Below are 22,225 nucleotides of genomic sequence, written 5' to 3' on the forward strand. Positions count from 1 at the left end.
GTCCTGCAGCCTGAGAGGCCGAGGGAGTCAGGGGCAGTGGAAGAACGATAGAGTAGAGCCTGAGGAGCTGGAGGACAAGTGAATGGGGAACTGAGCTTAATTTATATTATAAGTTGCTTCCATCCTCTGATCTGCTTCTTTCGCAGGTTATTCATGATGAAAAGGTATTCTGGTGAGTGCGGATCTGTGTATTTTCTGTGATCTGTTGTTGCTGATTCAAATTGAATCAATCTGTTCCGGTCTGAAAATGTGGAGACAAGTGGAATGAGTTTAGGATGAATACCCCCAGTTATCAACAACATTGGGCGTGGATGTACTGAGTCAAACTGAAATTTAACGACCTCACAGCCAGCCACAGGCGCTTAGAACCCCAGAATCAGCCTGAAGGTCATGGGTTCGAGTCCCGCTGACACTATACCCACCCACGCTGACGGAGGGGCAGTGCTGAGGGAGTGCCGCACTGTCAGAGGGTCAGTGCTGAGGGAGTGCCACACTGTCAGAGGGTCAGTGCTGAGGGAGTGCTGCACTGTCAGAGGGTCAGTGCTGAGGGATTGCCGCACTGTCGGAGGGTCAGTGCTGAGGGAGAGCCGCACTGTCGGCGGGTCAGTGCTGAGGGAGTGCTGCACTGTCAGAGGGTCAGTGCTGAGGGAGAGCCGCACTGTCGGAGGGTCAGTGCTGAGGGAGCGCCGCACTGTCGGAGGGTCAATACTGAGGGAGCGCCGCACTGTCGGAGGGTCAGTGCTGAGGGAGTGCCGCACTGTCAGAGGTGCCGTCTTTCAGGATGAGACATTAAACCGAGGCCCCGTTTGCCCTCTCGGGTGGGGGTAAAAGATCCCACGGCCACTATTGGGAGAAGAGCAGGGGGGAGTTCTCCCCGGTGTCCTGGGGCCAATATTTATCCCTCACCCAACATCACTAAAAACAGATGATCTGGGTCATTATCACATTGCTGTTTGTGGGATCTTGCTGTGCGCAGACGGGCTGCTGAGTTTCCTACATTACAACAGGGACCACACTTCAAAAAAAACAGTCCTTCATCGTGTGTGGAACACTCTGGGACGTCCCGAGGGGGGTGAGAGGAGCTGGAGAGATGGGGGGATGGGGGGAGGGGGGGACAGGGAGACGGGGAGACGGGGAGTTGGGGAGACGGGGAGACAGGGAGTTGGGGGGACGGGGAGACGGGGGGACAGGGAGATGGGGGGACGGGGAGACGGGGGAACGGGGAGACGGGGAGACGGGGAGACGGGGAACGGGGAGACGGGGAGACGGGGAACGGGGAGACGGGGAGACGGGGAGTTGGGGAGACGGGGAGTTGGGGGGACTGGGAGACGGGGAGTTGGGAGGACTGGGAGACGGGGAGACTGGGAGTCGGGGAGACGGGGAGACTGGGAGACGGGGAGTTGGGGAGACGGGGAGACGGGGAGTTGGGGAGACGGGGAGACGGGGAGACGGGGAGACGGGGAGTTGGGGAGATGGGGAGACGGGGAGACGGGGAGTTGGGGGGACTGGGAGACGGGGAGACGGGGAGTTGGGGGGACTGGGAGACGGGGAGACGGGGAGTTGGGGGGACTGGGAGACGGGGAGACGGGGAGTTGGGAGGACTGGGAGACGGGGAGTTGGGGGGACTGGGAGACGGGGAGACGGGGAGTTGGGAGGACTGGGAGACGGGGAGACGGGGAGACGGGGAGACGGGGAGACGGGGAACGGGGAGACTGGGAGACGGGGAGTTGGGGAGATGGGGAGACGGGGAGACGGGGAGTTGGGGAGATGGGGAGACGGGGAGATGGGGAGATGGGGAGACGGGGAGACGGGGAGTTGGGGAGATGGGGAGACGGGGAGACGGGGAGTTGGGGAGATGGGGAGACGGGGAGATGGGGAGTTGGGGGGACTGGGAGACGGGGAGTTGGGAGGACTGGGAGACTGGGAGACGGGGAGACGGGGAGACGGGGAGTTGGGAGGACTGGGAGACGGGGAGACGGGGAGACGGGGAGACGGGGAGACGGGGAACGGGGAGACTGGGAGACGGGGAGTTGGGGAGATGGGGAGACGGGGAGACGGGGAGTTGGGGAGATGGGGAGACGGGGAGATGGGGAGTTGGGGGGACTGGGAGACGGGGAGTTGGGAGGACTGGGAGACTGGGAGACGGGGAGACGGGGAGACGGGGAGACTGGTAGACGGGGAGTTGGGGAGACGGGGAGACGGGGAGTTGGGGGGACTGGGAGACGGGGAGACGGGGAGACTGGGAGATGGGGAGTTGGGGAGACGGGGAGACGGGGAGACGGGGAGTTGGGAGGAGTGGGAGATGGGGAGACGGGGAGACGGGGAGATGGGGAGACTGGGAGACGGGGAGTTGGGGAGACGGGGAGACGGGGAGTTGGGAGGACTGGGAGACGGGGAGACGGGGAGACTGGGAGACGGGGAGACGGGGAGACTGGGAGATGGGGAGTTGGGGAGATGGGGAGACGGGGAGTTGGGAGGACTGGGAGACGGGGAGACGGGGAGACGGGGAGACGGGGAGTCTGGGAGACGGGGAGTTGGGGAAATGGGGAGACGGGGAGTTGGGAGGACTGGGAGACGGGGAGACGGGGGGACGGGGAGACGGGGAGACTGGGAGATGGGGAGTTGGGGAGATGGGGAGACGGGGAGTTGGGAGGACTGGGAGACGGGGAGTTGGGGAGATGGGGAGACGGGGAGACGGGGAGTTGGGGAGATGGGGAGACGGGGAGACGGGGAGTTGGGGGGACTGGGAGACGGGGAGACGGGGAGACGGGGAGACGGGGAGACTGGGAGACGGGGCGTGTTTCTCTTCGTGCAGCCGATGCTGGATGAACAATGTGGTGGTGTTTTGTTTCTGTGCGTTCCCAGGTGGGAGGCCCTGTTCCTGGCCCTGCTGTATGTGCTCTACATCATCGTGATGAAGTAAGATGAATATATCCTGTCCTTTCTGAAACACGTTTATTATCTCTGGTTATCACAGTTGTGTTGGCCCAGGGTCCACCATTACATCAGGCCATTCAGCCCATCTGCTGGTGTTTGTGCCCCACACAAGCCTCCTCCCACCCCCCCTCTCCACCTCCCCCCCCATCCCCATATCCTCCTATTCCTTTCTCACTCATGTGTTTATCCAGCTTCCCCCCACTTTGCATTCCCACTTTCAATCCCAGATTTCAGGGCCCCAGGCAGCAGAGTTTGGGATGAGTTGAGGTTTGCGGAGGGTGGAATGTGGGAGAGTCTCCGGGAGAGGGTTGGGATAGTCGAGTCTGGAGGTAGCAGAGGTGTGGGTGAGGGCTTCAGCAGCCGATGAGCTGAGACGGGGGTGAATCCGGGCGATGTTACGGGGGTGGAAATGGGCGAATAGGAGGTCGGAAGCTCATCCCCGGGTTCGAATGTGACACTGAGGCTGTGAACAGACTGGTTTAATCTCAGACTGTTCCCGGGGGGGAGAGAGGGATGGAGCTGGTCCCTAGGGAATGGAGACTGGAGCAGGGACTGAAAACAATGGCTTCGGTCTTCCCCATATTGAATCGGAGGAAATTTCTGCCCATCCAGGACTGGATGTTGGATAAGTAGCCGGACAATTCAGAGAGAGCAGAGGATTGGAGGGAGCTGGTGGTCAGGGACCGCTGGGCGAGGGAGCTGGTGGTGAGGGACAGCTGGGTGAGGGAGTTGGTGGTGAGGGACAGCTGGGTGAGGGAGTTGGTGGTGAGGGACTGCTGGGCGAGGGAGCTGGTGGTGAGGGACCGCTGGGCGAGGGCAGTGTACACGCGGTAACTGACTCTGTGCCTCCGGAGGGTGTTGCCGAGGGGCAGTGTGGAGATGAGAGATGGGGCGGGGACCAGGGATCTACCCTTGGGGGAAGAGCAGAGGCAACGGTGTGGGAGCAAGAGGCTGGTGACTCTCCGACCAGGGTTCGATCGATGAGAATGGATGGCGGAGAGAGCAGTCCCACCCAGCTGGACGACAGAGGAGGGGAGTTGGAGGAGGATGGTGTGGTCGAGCGTGTCAGAGGCTGCGGACAGTCCAAGGAGGACGAGGGGGGAATGTTTACCTTCCTCACAGCCGCACTTTGTGACTTTGATAAGAGCGGGATCAGTACTGAGGCTGGGACGGAAGCCGGATTGGAGGGATTCAAACACGGGACCCTGGAAAAGACGGGAACAGACTTGGGAGTTGACAACACATTAAAGGGCTTGTGCGAGGAAAGGCAGGCTGGAGGTGGGACAGTCGTTTGCAGGGGCCGGGGAAGTTACAGGCTGTTGTGTTCTGAGGGATGGGGTGAGCAGAGTTAAAGGAGAGATGGACAATACCTGAAGAGAGAGAACGGTGAACAATCTGGGTTAAGATGGGGCTCAGTTGGGGAGGTCGGCAGTTCAGGGGGAGCAGGGTCAGCATCGCAGGAGCTGGCTCACCTGGATGGGAAACCCTGATTGTTCCTCTGCTATTTCTCAGATACAATACAAGAATTCGCAATTACTTTGTGGGGCTGAGTTGCATTGGCCCAGAGAGATCAGGGACCGAGGACCCAACTGCACAGCAAGGAGCAGAGAGCAACCAGAAATATTCAGCTACTGTCGTCATACTACAAACAGGTTAGAGATAAATATGTATATGTAAAACTTACTGTGCTCTGTATCTAACTCCGTGCTGTACCTGTCCTGGGAGTGTTTGATGGGGACAGTGTAGAGGGAGCTTTACTCTGTATCTAACCCCGTGCTGTACCTGTCCTGGGAGTGTTTGATGGGGACAGTGTAGAGGGAGCTTTACTCTGTATCTAACCCCGTGCTGTACCTGTCCTGGGAGTGTTTGATGGGGACAGTGTAGAGGGAGATTTACTCTGTATCTAACCCCGTGCTGTACCTGTCCTGGGAGTGTTTGATGGGGACAGTGTAGAGGGAGCTTTACTCAGTATCTAACCCCGTGCTGTACCTGTCCTGGGAGTGTTTGATGGGGACAGTGTAGAGGGAGCTTTACTCAGTATCTAACCCCGTGCTGTACCTGTCCTGGGAGTGTTGATATTGTGTCTTTGTTTTTCCCGATTACAGACCACAGATCAGAGAGCAACTCGGTGGTGATGGTGGATGAACTGTTTTCGACCTCGCCTCACAAGCTCAGCTTCCCTGAGGCAAGTCTGAGGATAATGATCACCCAGCACTTTGGGCCCAGGACCCGTCTCACTATGGCCAGCCGCATGCTCATCAATGAGGTAGGAGGCTCTATTGATCCCCAGCACATGGAGCAGGAAAGTCCCAGGCTTCATTCGCGGCCTAGTGCTGGATCCATCTCTCCCTGGGCTGACAATTGCCCTCAGGATCTCTAAATCAAGTCACTTGGGTGGAGGAGTGGGCAGAGGGGTACATGGGTAGGGGCAAATAGCCAATGGTGCTGCTCCTGATCACTGTGCATTGACAGCTTTGTTTGTGAGAAGGTGAGCGGTTCTGAGCTAGTCCTTGTTACCTCTGGACTCTAGGTGTGGCTCTTGGTGACTGGCCAGAGACACTCCGGTATCTGCTTAACATGTATTTATTACTTTAGCATCTAAACAGGTTACCGAGTAGGCATGCTGCTTCTGGGCACAGTGTTCTAACCTCTGTCTCTCAAGTCTGACACACATGACTGACTGATGTCAGTGATACATCACCATCTATGTCAGTTATTGGCACATCCCTTCCGTTAACCCTTTACACTGTATGAAGCAGTGTGTGCCCTCACACAGCAAGACCTGGACAATATCCGGGCTTGGGCTGACAAGTGGCAAGCAACATTCACACCGCACAAGTGTCAGGCAATGACCATCTCCAACAAGAGAGAATCTAACCATCGCCCCCTAACATTCAACGGTATTACCATCACTGAATCCCCCACTGGCAACATCCTGGGGGTTACCATTGATCAGAAACTGAACTGGACCCAGCCATATAAATACTGTGGCTACAAGAGCAGGTCAGAGGCTGGGAATCCTGCGGTGAGTTACTCACCTCCTGACTCCCCAAAGTCTGTCCACCATCTACAAGGCACAAGTCAGGAGTGGGATGGAATACTCCCCACTTGCCTGGATGGGTGCAGCTCCCACAACACTCAAGAAGCTCGACACTGCCCAGGACAAAGCAGCCCCGCTTGATTGGCACCACATCCACAAACATTCACTCCCTCCAACACCGACGCACAGTAGCAGCAGCGTGTGTACCATCTACAAGATGCACTGCAGGAACTCACCAAGGCTCCTTAGACAGCACCTTCCAAACCCACGACCTCTACCATCTAGAAGGACAATAGCAGCAGACACATGGGGAACACCACCACCTGGAAGTTCCCCTCCAAGCCACTCACCATCCTGACTTGGAAATATATCGGCCGTTCCTTCACTGTCACTGGGTCAAAATCCTGGAACTCCCTCCCTAACAGCGCGGTGGGTGTACCTACACCACATGGACTGCAGCAGCTCAAGAAGACAGCTCACTACCACCGTCTCAAGGGGGCAATTAGGGATGGGCAATAAATGCTGGGCCCAGCCAGTGAAGGCTACATCCCTAATTTTGAAAAAATGCTGGTGATGGGATTGGGGTTACGATGCCGCCACAGTTGAAAAGCTCTGGCTGTGCTGTTGGTTGACAGATTGGGGAATGGGTATTTGACGACAGCTGATGAGGGGCCCACCCTCTCCAGGGAGTGTCAGTGGCCTTGGTGGAGGGTGCGGGAGGGGAGTGACGGGAAAATGACCCTCTCTGTAACCGATTCCCCCCCCACCCCCAGAGGCAACGTCTGATTCGAAGTCAGGCCGTGAAAACAGAGGCACAGGTTTCCCTCAGCATCCCAGAGAAGCGAGCGGTGGAGAACGGTGCCAGTGCCAGCGCTGACGCTGAGCCCAGCCGAGGGGACGAGGTGCCGGATGGGAACGGAAACACCGGAGAGGCGGAGGAGTCGAACAGGAAGGGGGAACAGGAGAATGATGGGCCACTCATCCCATTTAAAGTACCAGGTAATGGGAGACTGCCCAATATCCCACCCTGCCAGTCTAATATCCCACTCTCCCAGTCTAATATCCCACTCTCCCAGTCTAATATCCCACTCCCAGTCTAATATCCCACTCTCCCAGTCTAATATCCCACCCTCCCAGTCCAATATCCCACTCCCAGTCTAATATCCCACCCTCCCAGTCTAATATCCCACTCTCCCAGTCTAATATCCCACCCTCCCATTCTAATATCCCACTCTCCCAGTCTAATATCCCACCCTCCCAGTCTAATATCCCACTCTCCCAGTCCAATATCCAACTCCCAGTCTAATATCCCACCCTCCCAGTCTAATATCCCACTCCCAGTCTAATATCCCACTCTCCCAGTCTAATATCCCACCCTCCCAGTCCAATATCCCACTCCCAGTCTAATATCCAACTCCCAGTCTAATATCCCACTCTCCCAGTCTAATATCCCACTCTCCCAGTCCAATATCCAACTCCCAGTCTAATATCCCACCCTCCCAGTCTAATATCCCACTCCCAGTCTAATATCCCACTCTCCCAGTCTAATATCCCACCCTCCCAGTCCAATATCCCACTCCCAGTCTAATATCCAACTCCCAGTCTAATATCCCACTCTCCCAGTCTAATATCCCACTCTCCCAGTCCAATATCCAACTCCCAGTCTAATATCCCACCCTCCCAGTCTAATATCCCACTCCCAGTCTAATATCCCACTCTCCCAGTGTAATATCCCACTCTCCCAGTCTAATATCCCACCCTCCCAGTCTAATATCCCACTCTCCCAGTCCAATATCCAACTCCCAGTCTAATATCCCACCCTCCCAGTCTAATATCCCACTCCCAGTCTAATATCCCACTCTCCCAGTCTAATATCCCACTCTCCCAGTCTAATATCCCACTCCCAGTCTAATATCCCACTCTCCCAGTCTAATATCCCACCCTCCCAGTCCAATATCCCACTCCCAGTCTAATATCCCACCCTCCCAGTCTAATATCCCACTCTCCCAGTCTAATATCCCACCCTCCCATTCTAATAGCCCACTCTCCCAGTCTAATATCCCACCCTCCCAGTCTAATATCCCACTCTCCCAGTCTAATATCCCACTCCCAGTCTAATATCCCACTCTCCCAGTCTAATATCCCACTCTCCCAGTCCAATATCCAACTCCCAGTCTAATATCCCACCCTCCCAGTCTAATATCCCACTCTCCCAGTCTAATATCCCACCCTCCCATTCTAATATCCCACTCTCCCAGTCTAATATCCCACCCTCCTAGTCTAATATCCCACTCTCCCAGTCTAATATCCCACTCTCCCAGTCTAATATCCCACCCTCCCAGTCTAATATACCACTCTCCCAGTCTAATATCCCACCCTCCCAGTCTAATATCCCACTCTCCCAGTCTAATATCCCACTCTCCCAGTCTAATATCCCACCCTCCCAGTCTAATATACCACTCTCCCAGTCTAATATCCCACCCTCCCAGTCTAATATCCCACTCTCCCACTCCAATATCCCACCCTCCCAGTCTAATATCCCACTCTCCCAGTCTAATATCCCACCCTCCCAGTCCAATATCCCACTCCCAGTCTAATATCCCACCCTACGAGTCTAATATCCCACTCTCCCAGTCTAATATCCCACCCTCCCATTCTAATATCCCACTCTCCCAGTCTAATATCCCGCTCTCCCAGTCTAATATCCCACCCTCCCAGTCTAATATACCACTCTCCCAGTCTAATATCCCACTCCCAGTCTAATATCCCAACCTCCCAGTCTAAAATCCAACTCTCCCAGTCTAATATCCCACCCTCCCATTCTAATATCCCACTCTCCCAGTCTAATATCCCACGCTCCCAGTCTAATATCCCACTCTCCCAGTCTAATATCCCACCCTCCCAGTCTAATATCCCACTCCCAGTCTAATATCCCACTCTCCCAGCCCAATATCCCACTCCCAGTCTAATATCCCACTGTCCCAGTCTAATATCCCACTCTCCCAGTCTAATATCCCACTCCCAGTCTAATATCCCACTCTCCCAGTCTAATATCCCACCCTCCCAGTCTAATATCCCACCCTCCCAGTCTAATATCCCACTCTCCCAGTCCAATATCCCACCCTCCCAGTCTAATATCCCACTCTCCCAGTCTAATATCCCACCCTCCCAGTCCAATATCCCACTCCCAGTCTAATATCCAACTCCCAGTCTAATATCCCACTCTCCCAGTCTAATATCCCACTCTCCCAGTCCAATATCCAACTCCCAGTCTAATATCCCACCCTCCCAGTCTAATATCCCACTCCCAGTCTAATATCCCACTCTCCCAGTCTAATATCCCACCCTCCCAGTCCAATATCCCACTCCCAGTCTAATATCCAACTCCCAGTCTAATATCCCACTCTCCCAGTCTAATATCCCACTCTCCCAGTCCAATATCCAACTCCCAGTCTAATATCCCACCCTCCCAGTCTAATATCCCACTCCCAGTCTAATATCCCACTCTCCCAGTGTAATATCCCACTCTCCCAGTCTAATATCCCACTCCCAGTCTAATATCCCACTCTCCCAGTCCAATATCCCACTCCCAGTCTAATATCCCACTCTCCCAGTCCAATATCCCACTCCCAGTCTAATATCCCACTGTCCCAGTCTAATATCCCACTCTCCCAGTCTAATATCCCACTCCCAGTCTAATATCCCACTCTCCCAGTCTAATATCCCACCCTCCCAGTCTAATATCCCACTCTCCCAGTCTAATATCCCACTCTCCCAGTCTAATATCCCAACCTCCCAGTCTAATATCCCACTACCAGTCTAATATCCCACTCTCCCAGTGTAATATACCACTCTCCCATTCTAATATCCCACTCTCCCATTCTAATATCCCACTCTCCCAGTCTAATATCCCACACTCCCAGTCTAATATCCCACTCCCAGTCTAATATCCCACTCCCAGTCTAATATCCCACTCTCTCAGTGTAATATCCCACTCTCCCAGTCTAATATCCCGCTCTCCCAGTCTAATATCCCGCTCTCACAGTCTAATATCCCGCTCTCCCAGTCTAATATCCCACTCTCCCAGTGTAATATCCCGCTCTCCTTTTCTAATATCCCACTCTCCCAGTCTAATGTCCCGCTCTCCCAGTCTAATATCCCACTCTCCCAGACTAATATCCCACTGTCCCAGTCTAATATCCCACTCTCCCAGTCTAATATCCCACTCTCCCAGTCTAATATCCCACCCTCCCAGTCTAATATCCCACCCTCCCAGTCTAATATCCCACTCTCCGAGTCTAATATCCCACTCCCAGTCTAATATCCCACCCTCCCAGTCTAATATCCCACCCTCGCAGTCTAATATCCCACTCCCAGTCTAATATCCCACACTAATATCCCACTCCCAGTGTAATATCCCACTCTCCCAGTCTAATATCCCACTCTCCCAGTCTAATATCCCACTCTCCCAGTGTAATATCCCACTCTCCCAGTCTAATATCCCACTCTCCCAGTCTAATATCTGACTCTCCCAGTGTAATATCCCACTCTCCCAGTCTAATATCCCACTCCCAGTCTAATATCCCACTCTCCCAGTCTAATATCCCACCCTCCCAGTCTAATATACCACCCTCCCAGTCTAATATCCCACTCTCGCAGTCCAATATCCCACTCCCAGTCTAATATCCCACTCTCCCAGTCTAATGTCCCGCTCTCCCAGTTTAATATCCCACTCTCCCAGACTAATATCCCACTGTTCCAGTCTAATATCCCACTCTCCCAGTCTAATATCCCACTCCCAGTCTAATATCCCACACTAATATCCCACTCCCAGTCTAATATCCCACTCCCCCAGTCTAATATCCCACTCTCCCAGTCTAATATCGCACTCTCCCAGTCTAATATCCCACTCCCAGTCTAATATCCCACTCTCCCAATCTAATATCCCACTCCCAGTCTAATATCCCACTCTCCCAGTCTAATATCCCACTCTCCCAGTCTAATATCCCACTCCCAGTCTAATATCCCACTCTCCCAGTCTAATATCCCACCCTCCCAGTCTAATATCCCGCTCTCCCAGTCTAATATCCCACTCTCCCAGTGTAATATCCCGCTCTCCCATTCTAATATCCCACTCTCCCAGTCTAATGTCCCGCTCTCCCAGACTAATATCCCACTGTCCCAGTCTAATATCCCACTCTCCCAGTCTAATATCCCACTGTCCCAGTTTAATATCCCACCCTCCCAGTCTAATATCCCACCCTCCCAGTCTAATATCCCACTCTCCCAGTCTAATATCCCACTCTCCCAGTCTAATATCGCACTCTCCCATTCTAATATCCCACTCCCTGTCTAATATCCCACTGTCCCAGTCTAATATCCCACTGTCCCAGTCTAATATACCACTCTCCCAGTCTAATATCCCACCCTCCTTGTCTAATATCCCACCCTCCCAGTCTAATATCCCACTCTCCGAGTCTAATATCCCACTCCCAGTCTAATATCCCACCCTCCCAGTCTAATATCCCACCCTCCCAGTCTAATATCCCACTCCCAGTGTAATATCCCACACTAATATCCCACTCCCAGTGTAATATCCCACTCTCCCAGTCTAATATCCCACTCTCCCAGTCTAATATCCCACTCTCCCAGTGTAATATCCCGCTCTCCCAGTCTAATATCCCGCTCACCCATTCTAATATCCCACTCCCAGTCTAATATCCCACTCTGCCAGACTAATATCCCACTGTTCCAGTCTAATATCCCACTCTCCCAGTCTAATATCCCACTGTCTCAGTCTAATATCCTACTCTCCCAGTGTAATATCCCGCTCTCCCATTCTAATATCCCACTCTCCCAGTCTAATGTCCCACTCTCCCAGTCTAATATCCCACTCTCCCAGACTAATATCCCACTGTTCCAGTCTAATATCCCACTCTCCCAGTCTAATATCCCACTCTCCCAGTCTAATATCCCACTCTCCGAGTCTAATATCCCACTCCCAGTCTAATATCCCACCCTCCCAGTCTAATATCCCACTCCCAGTCTAATATCCCACACTAATATCCCACTCCCAGTCTAATATCCCACTCTCCCAGTCTAATATCCCACTCTCCCAGTCTAATATCGCACTCTCCCAGTCTAATATCCCACTCCCAGTCTAATATCCCACTCTCCCAATCTAATATCCCACTCCCAGTGTAATATCCCACTCTCCCAGTGTAATATCCCACCCTCCCAGTCTAATATCCCACCCTCCCAGTCTAATATCCCACCCTCCCAGTCTAATATCCCACTCTCCGAGTCTAATATCCCACTCCCAGTCTAATATCCCACACTCCCAGTCCAATATCCCACTCTCCAAGTCTAATATCCCCACTCCCAGTCTAATATCCCACCCTCCCAGTCTAATATCCCACCCTCCCAGTCTAATATCCCACTCTCCGAGTCTAATATCCCACTCCCAGTCTAATATCCCACCCTCCCAGTCTAATATCCCACTCCCAGTCTAATATCCCACTCTCCCAGTCTAATATCCCACTCCCAGTCTAATATCCCACTCTCCCAGTCTAATATCCCACTCCCAGTCTAATATTCCACTCCCAGTCTAATATCCCACTCTCCCAGACTAATATCCCACTGTTCCAGTCTAATATCCCACTCTCCCAGTCTAATATTCCAATCTCCCAGTCTAATATCCCACTTTCCGAGTCTAATATCCCACTCCCAGTCTAATATCCCACCCTCCCAGTCTAATATCCCACTCCCAGTCTAATATCCCACACTAATATCCCACTCCCAGTCTAATATCCCACTCTCCCAGTCTAATATCCCACTCTCCCTGTCTAATATCGCACTCTCCCAGTCTAATATCCCACTCCCAGTCTAATATCCCACTCTCCCAATCTAATATCCCACTCCCAGTGTAATATCCCACTCTCCCAGTCTAATATCCCACTCTCCCAGTCTAATATCCCACTCCCAGTCTAATATCCCACCCTCCCAGTCTAATATCCCACCCTCCCAGTCTAATATCCCACCCTCCCAGTCTAATATCCCACTCTCCGAGTCTAATATCCCACTCCCAGTCTAATATCCCACCCTCCCAGTCTAATATCCCACCCTCCCAGTCTAATATCCCACTCCCAGTCTAATAACCCACTCTCCCAGTCTAATATCCCACTCCCAGTCTAATATCCCACTCTCCCACTCTAATATCCCACTCCCAGTCTAATATTCCACTCCCAGTCTAATATCCCACTCTCCCAGTCTAATATCCCACCCTCCCAATCTAATATCCCACTCTCCCAGTCTAATATCCCACTCCCCCAGTCTAATATCCTGCTCCCAGTCTAATATCCCACTCCCAGTCTAATATCCCAATCTCCTACTCTAATATCCCACTCCCAGTCTAATATCCCACTCTCCCAGACTAATATCCCACTGTTCCAGTCTAATATCCCACTCTCACAGTCTAATATCCCACTCTCCCAGTCTAATATCCCACTCTCCGAGTCTAATATCCCACTCCCAGTCTAATATCCCACCCTCCCAGTCTAATATCCCACTCCCAGTCTAATATCCCACACTAATATCCCACTCCCAGTCTAATATCCCACTCTCCCAGTCTAATATCCCACTCTCCCAGTCTAATATCACACTCTCCCAGTCTAATATCCCACTCCCAGTGTAATATCCCACTCTCCCAGTCTAATATCCCACTCCCAGTCCAATATCCCACCCTCCCAGTCTAATATCCCACCCTCCCAGTCTAATATCCCACCCTCCCAGTCTAATATCCCACTCTCCGAGTCTAATATCCCACTCCCAGTCCAATATCCCACCCTCCCAGTCTAATATCCCACCCTCCCAGTCTAATATCCCACTCTCCGAGTCTAATATCCCACTCCCAGTCTAATATCCCACCCTCCCAGTCTAATATCCCACCCTCCCAGTCTAATATCCCACCCTCCCAGTCTAATATCCCACTCTCCGAGTTTAATATCCCACTCCCAGTCTAATATCCCACTCCCAGTCTAATATCCCTCTCTCCCAGTCTAATATCCCACTCCCAGTCTAATATCCCACTCTCCCACTCTAATATCCCACTCCCAGTCTAATATTCCACTCCCAGTCTAATATCCCACTCTCCCAGTCTAATATCCCACCCTTCCAATCTAATATCCCACTCTCACAGTCTAATATCCCACTCTCCCAGTCTAATATCCCGCTCCCAGTCTAATATCCCACTCCCAGTCTAATATCCCAATCTCCTAGTCTAATATCCCACTCCCAGTCTAATATCCCACCCTCCCAGTCTAATATCCCACTCTCCCAGTCTAATATCCCACTCCCTGTCTAATATCCCACCCTCCCAGTCTAATATCCCACTCCCAGTCTAATATCCCACTCTCCCAGACTAATATCCCACTGTTCCAGTCTAATATCCCACTCTCCCAGTCTAATATCCCACTCTCCCAGTCTAATATCCCACTCTCCGAGTCTAATATCCCACTCCCAGTCTAATATCCCACCCTCCCAGTCTAATATCCCACTCCCAGTCTAATATCCCACACTAATATCCCACTCCCAGTCTAATATCCCACTCTCCCAGTCTAATATCCCACTCTCCCAGTCTAATATCGCACTCTCCCAGTCTAATATCCCACTCCCAGTCTAATATCCCACTCTCCCAATCTAATATCCCACTCCCAGTGTAATATCCCACTCTCCCAGTGTAATATCCCACCCTCCCAGTCTAATATCCCACCCTCCCAGTCTAATATCCCACCCTCCCAGTCTAATATCCCACTCTCCGAGTCTAATATCCCACTCCCAGTCTAATATCCCACACTCCCAGTCCAATATCCCACTCTCCGAGTCTAATATCCCACTCCCAGTCTAATATCCCACCCTCCCAGTCTAATATCCCACCCTCCCAGTCTAATATCCCACTCTCCGAGTCTAATATCCCACTCCCAGTCTAATATCCCACCCTCCCAGTCTAATATCCCACTCCCAGTCTAATATCCCACTCTCCCAGTCTAATATCCCACTCCCAGTCTAATATCCCACTCTCCCAATCTAATATCCCACTCCCAGTCTAATATTCCACTCCCAGTCTAATATCCCACTCTCCCAGACTAATATCCCACTGTTCCAGTCTAATATCCCACTCTCCCAGTCTAATATTCCAATCTCCCAGTCTAATATCCCACTTTCCGAGTCTAATATCCCACTCCCAGTCTAATATCCCACCCTCCCAGTCTAATATCCCACTCCCAGTCTAATATCCCACACTTATATCCCACTCCCAGTCTAATATCCCACTCTCCCAGTCTAATATCCCACTCTCCCTGTCTAATATCGCACTCTCCCAGTCTAATATCCCACTCCCAGTCTAATATCCCACTCTCCCAATCTAATATCCCACTCCCAGTGTAATATCCCACTCTCCCAGTCTAATATCCCACTCTCCCAGTCTAATATCCCACTCCCAGTCTAATATCCCACCCTCCCAGTCTAATATCCCACCCTCCCAGTCTAATATCCCACCCTCCCAGTCTAATATCCCACTCTCCGAGTCTAATATCCCACTCCCAGTCTAATATCCCACCCTCCCAGTCTAATATCCCATCCTCCCAGTCTAATATCCCACTCCCAGTCTAATAACCCACTCTCCCAGTCTAATATCCCACTCTCCGAGTTTAATATCCCACTCCCAGTCTAATATCCCACTCCCAGTCTAATATCCCTCTCTCCCAGTCTAATATCCCACTCCCAGTCTAATATCCCACTCTCCCACTCTAATATCCCACTCCCAGTCTAATATTCCACTCCCAGTCTAATATCCCACTCTCCCAGTCTAATATCCCACCCTTCCAATCTAATATCCCACTCTCACAGTCTAATATCCCACTCTCCCAGTCTAATATCCCGCTCCCAGTCTAATATCCCACTCCCAGTCTAATATCCCAATCTCCTAGTCTAATATCCCACTCCCAGTCTAATATCCCACCCTCCCAGTCTAATATCCCACTCTCCCAGTCTAATATCCCACTCCCTGTCTAATATCCCACCCTCCCAGTCTAATATCCCACTCCCAGTCTAATATCCCACTCTCCCAGACTAATATCCCACTGTTCCAGTCTAATATCCCACTCTCCCAGTCTAATATCCCACTCTCCCAGTCTAATATCCCACTCTCCGAGTCTAATATCCCACTCCCAGTCTAATATCCCACCCTCCCAGTCTAATATCCCACTCCCAGTCTAATATCCCACACTAATATCCCACTCCCAGTCTAATATCCCACTCTCCCAGTCTAATATCCCACTCTCCCAGTCTAATATCGCACTCTCCCAGTCTAATATCCCACTCCCAGTCTAATATCCCACTCTCCCAATCTAATATCCCACTCCCAGTGTAATATCCCACTCTCCCAGTGTAATATCCCACCCTCCCAGTCTAATATCCCACCCTCCCAGTCTAATATCCCACCCTCCCAGTCTAATATCCCACTCTCCGAGTCTAATATCCCACTCCCAGTCTAATATCCCACACTCCCAGTCCAATATCCCACTCTCCGAGTCTAATATCCCACTCCCAGTCTAATATCCCACCCTCCCAGTCTAATATCCCACCCTCCCAGTCTAATATCCCACTCTCCGAGTCTAATATCCCACTCCCAGTCTAATATCCCACCCTCCCAGTCTAATATCCCACTCCCAGTCTAATATCCCACTCTCCCAGTCTAATATCCCACTCCCAGTCTAATATCCCACTCTCCCAATCTAATATCCCACTCCCAGTCTAATATTCCACTCCCAGTCTAATATCCCACTCTCCCAGACTAATATCCCACTGTTCCAGTCTAATATCCCACTCTCCCAGTCTAATATTCCAATCTCCCAGTCTAATATCCCACTTTCCGAGTCTAATATCCCACTCCCAGTCTAATATCCCACCCTCCCAGTCTAATATCCCACTCCCAGTCTAATATCCCACACTAATATCCCACTCCCAGTCTAATATCCCACTCTCCCAGTCTAATATCCCACTCTCCCTGTCTAATATCGCACTCTCCCAGTCTAATATCCCACTCCCAGTCTAATATCCCACTCTCCCAATCTAATATCCCACTCCCAGTGTAATATCCCACTCTCCCAGTCTAATATCCCACTCTCCCAGTCTAATATCCCACTCCCAGTCTAATATCCCACCCTCCCAGTCTAATATCCCACCCTCCCAGTCTAATATCCCACCCTCCCAGTCTAATATCCCACTCTCCGAGTCTAATATCCCACTCCCAGTCTAATATCCCACCCTCCCAGTCTAATATCCCACCCTCCCAGTCTAATATCCCACTCCCAGTCTAATAACCCACTCTCCCAGTCTAATATCCCACTCCCAGTCTAATATCCCACTCTCCCACTCTAATATCCCACTCCCAGTCTAATATTCCACTCCCAGTCTAATATCCCACTCTCCCAGTCTAATATCCCACCCTCCCAATCTAATATCCCACACTCCCAGTCTAATATCCCACTCCCCCAGTCTAATATCCTGCTCCCAGTCTAATATCCCACTCCCAGTCTAATATCCCAATCTCCTACTCTAATATCCCACTCCCAGTCTAATATCCCACTCTCCCAGACTAATATCCCACTGTTCCAGTCTAATATCCCACTCTCACAGTCTAATATCCCACTCTCCCAGTCTAATATCCCACTCTCCGAGTCTAATATCCCACTCCCAGTCTAATATCCCACCCTCCCAGTCTAATATCCCACTCCCAGTCTAATATCCCACACTAATATCCCACTCCCAGTCTAATATCCCACTCTCCCAGTCTAATATCCCACTCTCCCAGTCTAATATCACACTCTCCCAATCTAATATCCCACTCCCAGTGTAATATCCCACTCTCCCAGTCTAATATCCCACTCCCAGTCCAATATCCCACCCTCCCAGTCTAATATCCCACCCTCCCAGTCTAATATCCCACCCTCCCAGTCTAATATCCCACTCTCCGAGTCTAATATCCCACTCCCAGTCCAATATCCCACCCTCCCAGTCTAATATCCCACCCTCCCAGTCTAATATCCCACTCTCCGAGTCTAATATCCCACTCCCAGTCTAATATCCCACCCTCCCAGTCTAATATCCCACCCTCCCAGTCTAATATCCCACCCTCCCAGTCTAATATCCCACTCTCCGAGTTTAATATCCCACTCCCAGTCTAATATCCCACTCCCAGTCTAATATCCCTCTCTCCCAGTCTAATATCCCACTCCCAGTCTAATATCCCACTCTCCCACTCTAATATCCCACTCCCAGTCTAATATTCCACTCCCAGTCTAATATCCCACTCTCCCAGTCTAATATCCCACCCTTCCAATCTAATATCCCACTCTCACAGTCTAATATCCCACTCTCCCAGTCTAATATCCCGCTCCCAGTCTAATATCCCACTCCCAGTCTAATATCCCAATCTCCTAGTCTAATATCCCACTCCCAGTCTAATATCCCACCCTCCCAGTCTAATATCCCACTCTCCCAGTCTAATATCCCACTCCCTGTCTAATATCCCACCCTCCCAGTCTAATATCCCACTCCCAGTCTAATATTCCGCTCTCCCAGTCTAATATCCCACTCTCCCAGTCTAATATCCCTTTCCCATTCTAATACCCAACTCTCCCAGTCTAATATCCCACCCTCCCAGTCTAATATCCCACTCTCCCAGTCTAATATTGTTCTCTCCCAATTCAATATCTCACTCTCGCAGTCTGAAAATCCACTCTCCCAGTGTAATATCCCGCTCTCCCAGTTTAATATCCTACTTCCAGTCTAATATCCCACCCTCCCAGTCTAATATCCCACTCTCCCAGTCTAATATCCCACTTTTTCAGTCTAATATCCCACCCACCCATTCTAATATCGCTCTCTCCCGATTCAATATCCCACTCTCCCAGTCTAATATCCCACTTTCCCAGTCTAATATCCCACTTTCCCAGTCTAATATCCCATTCTCCCAGTCTAATATCGTTCTCTCCCGATTCAATATCCCACTCTCCCAGTCTAATATCCCACTTTTTCAGTCTAATATCCCACCCACCCATTCTAATATCGCTCTCTCCCGATTCAATATCCCACTCTCCCAGTCTAATATCCCACTTTCCCAGTCTAATATCCCACTTTCCCAGTCTAATATCCCATTCTCCCAGTCTAATATCGTTCTCTCCCGATTCAATATCTCACTCTCCCAGTCTAATATCCCGCTCTCCCAGTTTAATATCCTACTCCCAGTCTAATATTCCACCCTCCCAGTCTAATATCCCACTCTCCCAGTCTAATATCCCACTCTCCCAGCCTAATATCCCACTTTTCCAGTCTAATATCCCACTCCCAGTCTAATATCCCACCCACCCATTCTAATATCGCTCTCTTCCGATTCAATATCCCACTCTCCCAGTCTAATATCCCACTTTCCCAGTCTAATATCCCACTCGCAGTTTAATATCGCTCTTTCCTGATTCAATATCCCACTCTCCCAGTCTAATATCCCACTTTCCCAACCTAATATCCCACTCTCCCAGTCTAATATCCCAATCTCCCAGTTCAATATCCCACTCTCCCAGTCTAATATCCCACTTTCTCAGCCTAATATCCCACTTTCCCAGTCTAATATCCCACTCTCTCAGTTCAATATCCCACCCTCCCAGTCTAATATCTCACTCTCCTGGTCTAATGTCCCACTCTCGCATTCCAATGTCCCATTCCCAGCCTAATATCGCTCTCTCCCAGTTCAATATCCCACTCCCATTCCAATATTCCATCACCAGTCCGATATCCCACTCTCTTGGTTCAATATCACGCACACATTCCAATTTCCCACCATCCCAATCTAATATCCCACTCGCCAAATTGAATATCCCACTCTAACAGCCTGATATCCCTCTCTGTGATTCCAATATCCCACTTTTCCAGTTCAATATCCAACTCTTCTTTTCCAATTAACACTCACAGTCTAATATCCCATTCCCACTCTAATATCCCACTCCGCCCAGGCAGTGTCTTTGTCCCCTCTGCTTTGACATGAATTCCACTTTGATCCACAGATGAAAGATGGGATGTGGTGAGATGGCTGATTTCCTGGCCTCTGGCGTTCCTGCTGTACTGCACAGTTCCCAACTGTTCCCAAGCCCGCTGGGAGAAATGCTTCATGGCCACTTTCATCTGCTCCACCCTGTGGATTGGGCTCTTCTCTTATATTATGGTCTGGATGGTAAGGAAGGCAAATTATTCGGACTGGACATCTAACCCCGTGCTGTACCTGTCCTGGGAGTGTTTGATGGGGACAGTGTAGAGGGAGCTTTACTCTGTATCTAACCCCGTGCTGTACCTGTCCTGGGAGAGTTTGATGGGGACGGTGTGGAGGGAGATTTACTCTGTATCTAACCCCGTGCTGTACCTGTCCTGGGAGTGTTTGATGGGGACAGTGTAGAGGGAGCTTTACTCTGTATCTAACCCCGTGCTGTTCCTGTCCTGGGAGTGTTTGATGGGGACAGTGTAGAGGGAGATTTACTCTGTATCTAACCCCGTGCTGTACCTGTCCTGGGAGTGTTTGTTGGGGACAGTGTAGAGGGAGCTTTACTCTGTATCTAACCCCGTGCTGTACCTGTCCTGGGAGTGTTTGATGGGGACAGTGTAGAGGGAGCTTTACTCTGTATCTAACCCCGTGCTGTACCTGTCCTGGGAGTGTTTGATGGGGACGGTGTAGAGGTAGCTTTACTCTGTATCTAACCCCGTGCTGTACCTGTCCTGGGAGTGTTTGATGGGGACAGTGTAGAGGGAGATTTACTCTGTATCTAACCCCGTGCTGTACCTGTCCTGGGAGTGTTTGATGGGGACGGTGTAGAGGGAGATTTACTCTGTATCTAACCCCGTGCTGTACCTGTCCTGGGAGTGTTTGATGGGGACAGTGTAGAGGGAGCGTTACTCTGTATCTAACCCCGTGCTGTACCTGTCCTGGGAGTGTTTGATGGGGACAGTGTATAGGGAGGTTTACTCTGTATCTAACCCCGTGCTGTACCTGTCCTGGGAGTGTTTGATGGGGACAGTGTAGAGGGAGATTTACTCTGTATCTAACCCCGTGCTGTACCTGTCCTGGGAGTGTTTGATGGGGACAGTCTAGGGGGAGCTTTACTCTGTATCTAACCCCGTGCTGTACCTGTCCTGGGAGTGTTTGATGGGGACAGTGTAGAGGGAGATTTACTCTGTATCTAACCCCGTGCTGTACCTGTCCTGGGAGTGTTTGATGGGGACAGTGTAGAGGGAGATTTACTCTGTATCTAACCCCGTGCTGTACCTGTCCTGGGAGTGTTTGATGGGGACAGTGTAGAGGAAGCTTTACTCTGTATCTAACCCCGTGCTGTACCTGTCCTGGGAGTGTTTGATGGGGACAGTGTAGAGGGAGCTTTACTCTGTATCTAACCCCGTGCTGTACCTGTCCTGGGAGTGTTTGACATTTGGTGTGTTTGTTGCTGTTTCCTAGGTAACAATAATTGGATATTCTCTAGGAATTCCCGATGTTATTATGGGAATTACATTCCTGGCCGCCGGTACCAGTGTTCCAGACTGCATGGCTAGCCTCATTGTGGCCAGACAGGGTAAGTTGTGAGGGATCAGAGGTTGAGCTCTGAGCGGAAACGCTGGATTTGACAGTGTGACAAGCGGCCATCGTTGGGGTATCCGATGCCTGCCACTCTTTGGCAAGAGTGCCGTTTTGTCTGTGTTGTTTTCTTCGGGTGCAAGATCACCCGATTCCACTCTGTCTCAGCTCATCGGCTGCTGAAGCCCTCACCAACGCCTCCGCTACCTCCACACTCGACCATCCCAACCCTCCCCCGGAGACTCTCCCACATTCCACCCTCCGCAAACCTCAGCTCATCCCAAACTCTGCTGTCCCCCCCCCGTGTCCGAACTCACACCGAGTCCCCCTCACCCGTCACCTCCTGTGCTCACACTGACGCACACTGACTCCCGGTCCAGACACACCTCGATTTTAAAATTCACATCCTCGTGTTCAAATCCCTCTTCACCCCCTCCCTATCTCTGTAACCTCCTCCAGCCCCTACAACCCTCCCTATCTCTGTAACCTCCTCCAGCCCCTACACCGCTCCCTATCTATTTATTCTCCTCGAGCCCCTACAACCCTCCCTATCTCTGTAACCTCCTCCAGCCCCT

At 51.4% G+C, this 22,225-nt stretch overlaps 1 protein-coding gene across 1 annotated transcript in view; it reads left to right on the forward strand.

Annotated features, from left to right (window-relative positions):
- LOC121274746 (sodium/potassium/calcium exchanger 3-like) overlaps positions 1-22,225 on the forward strand; it is a 142,014-nt gene that overhangs the window by 74,952 nt on the left and 44,837 nt on the right. Inside the window, exons 7-13 of the mRNA XM_041182089.1 lie at positions 147-172; positions 2,866-2,919; positions 4,450-4,589; positions 5,043-5,203; positions 6,751-6,976; positions 20,098-20,264; positions 21,534-21,648. Of these exons, the coding sequence (XP_041038023.1) occupies positions 147-172; positions 2,866-2,919; positions 4,450-4,589; positions 5,043-5,203; positions 6,751-6,976; positions 20,098-20,264; positions 21,534-21,648 (889 nt within the window). The remainder of the gene's footprint in view (positions 1-146; positions 173-2,865; positions 2,920-4,449; positions 4,590-5,042; positions 5,204-6,750; positions 6,977-20,097; positions 20,265-21,533; positions 21,649-22,225) is intronic.

Source organism: Carcharodon carcharias, assembly GCF_017639515.1.
Source record: "Carcharodon carcharias isolate sCarCar2 chromosome 37 unlocalized genomic scaffold, sCarCar2.pri SUPER_37_unloc_5, whole genome shotgun sequence".
In the NCBI taxonomy this organism is placed as follows: domain Eukaryota; kingdom Metazoa; phylum Chordata; class Chondrichthyes; order Lamniformes; family Lamnidae; genus Carcharodon; species Carcharodon carcharias.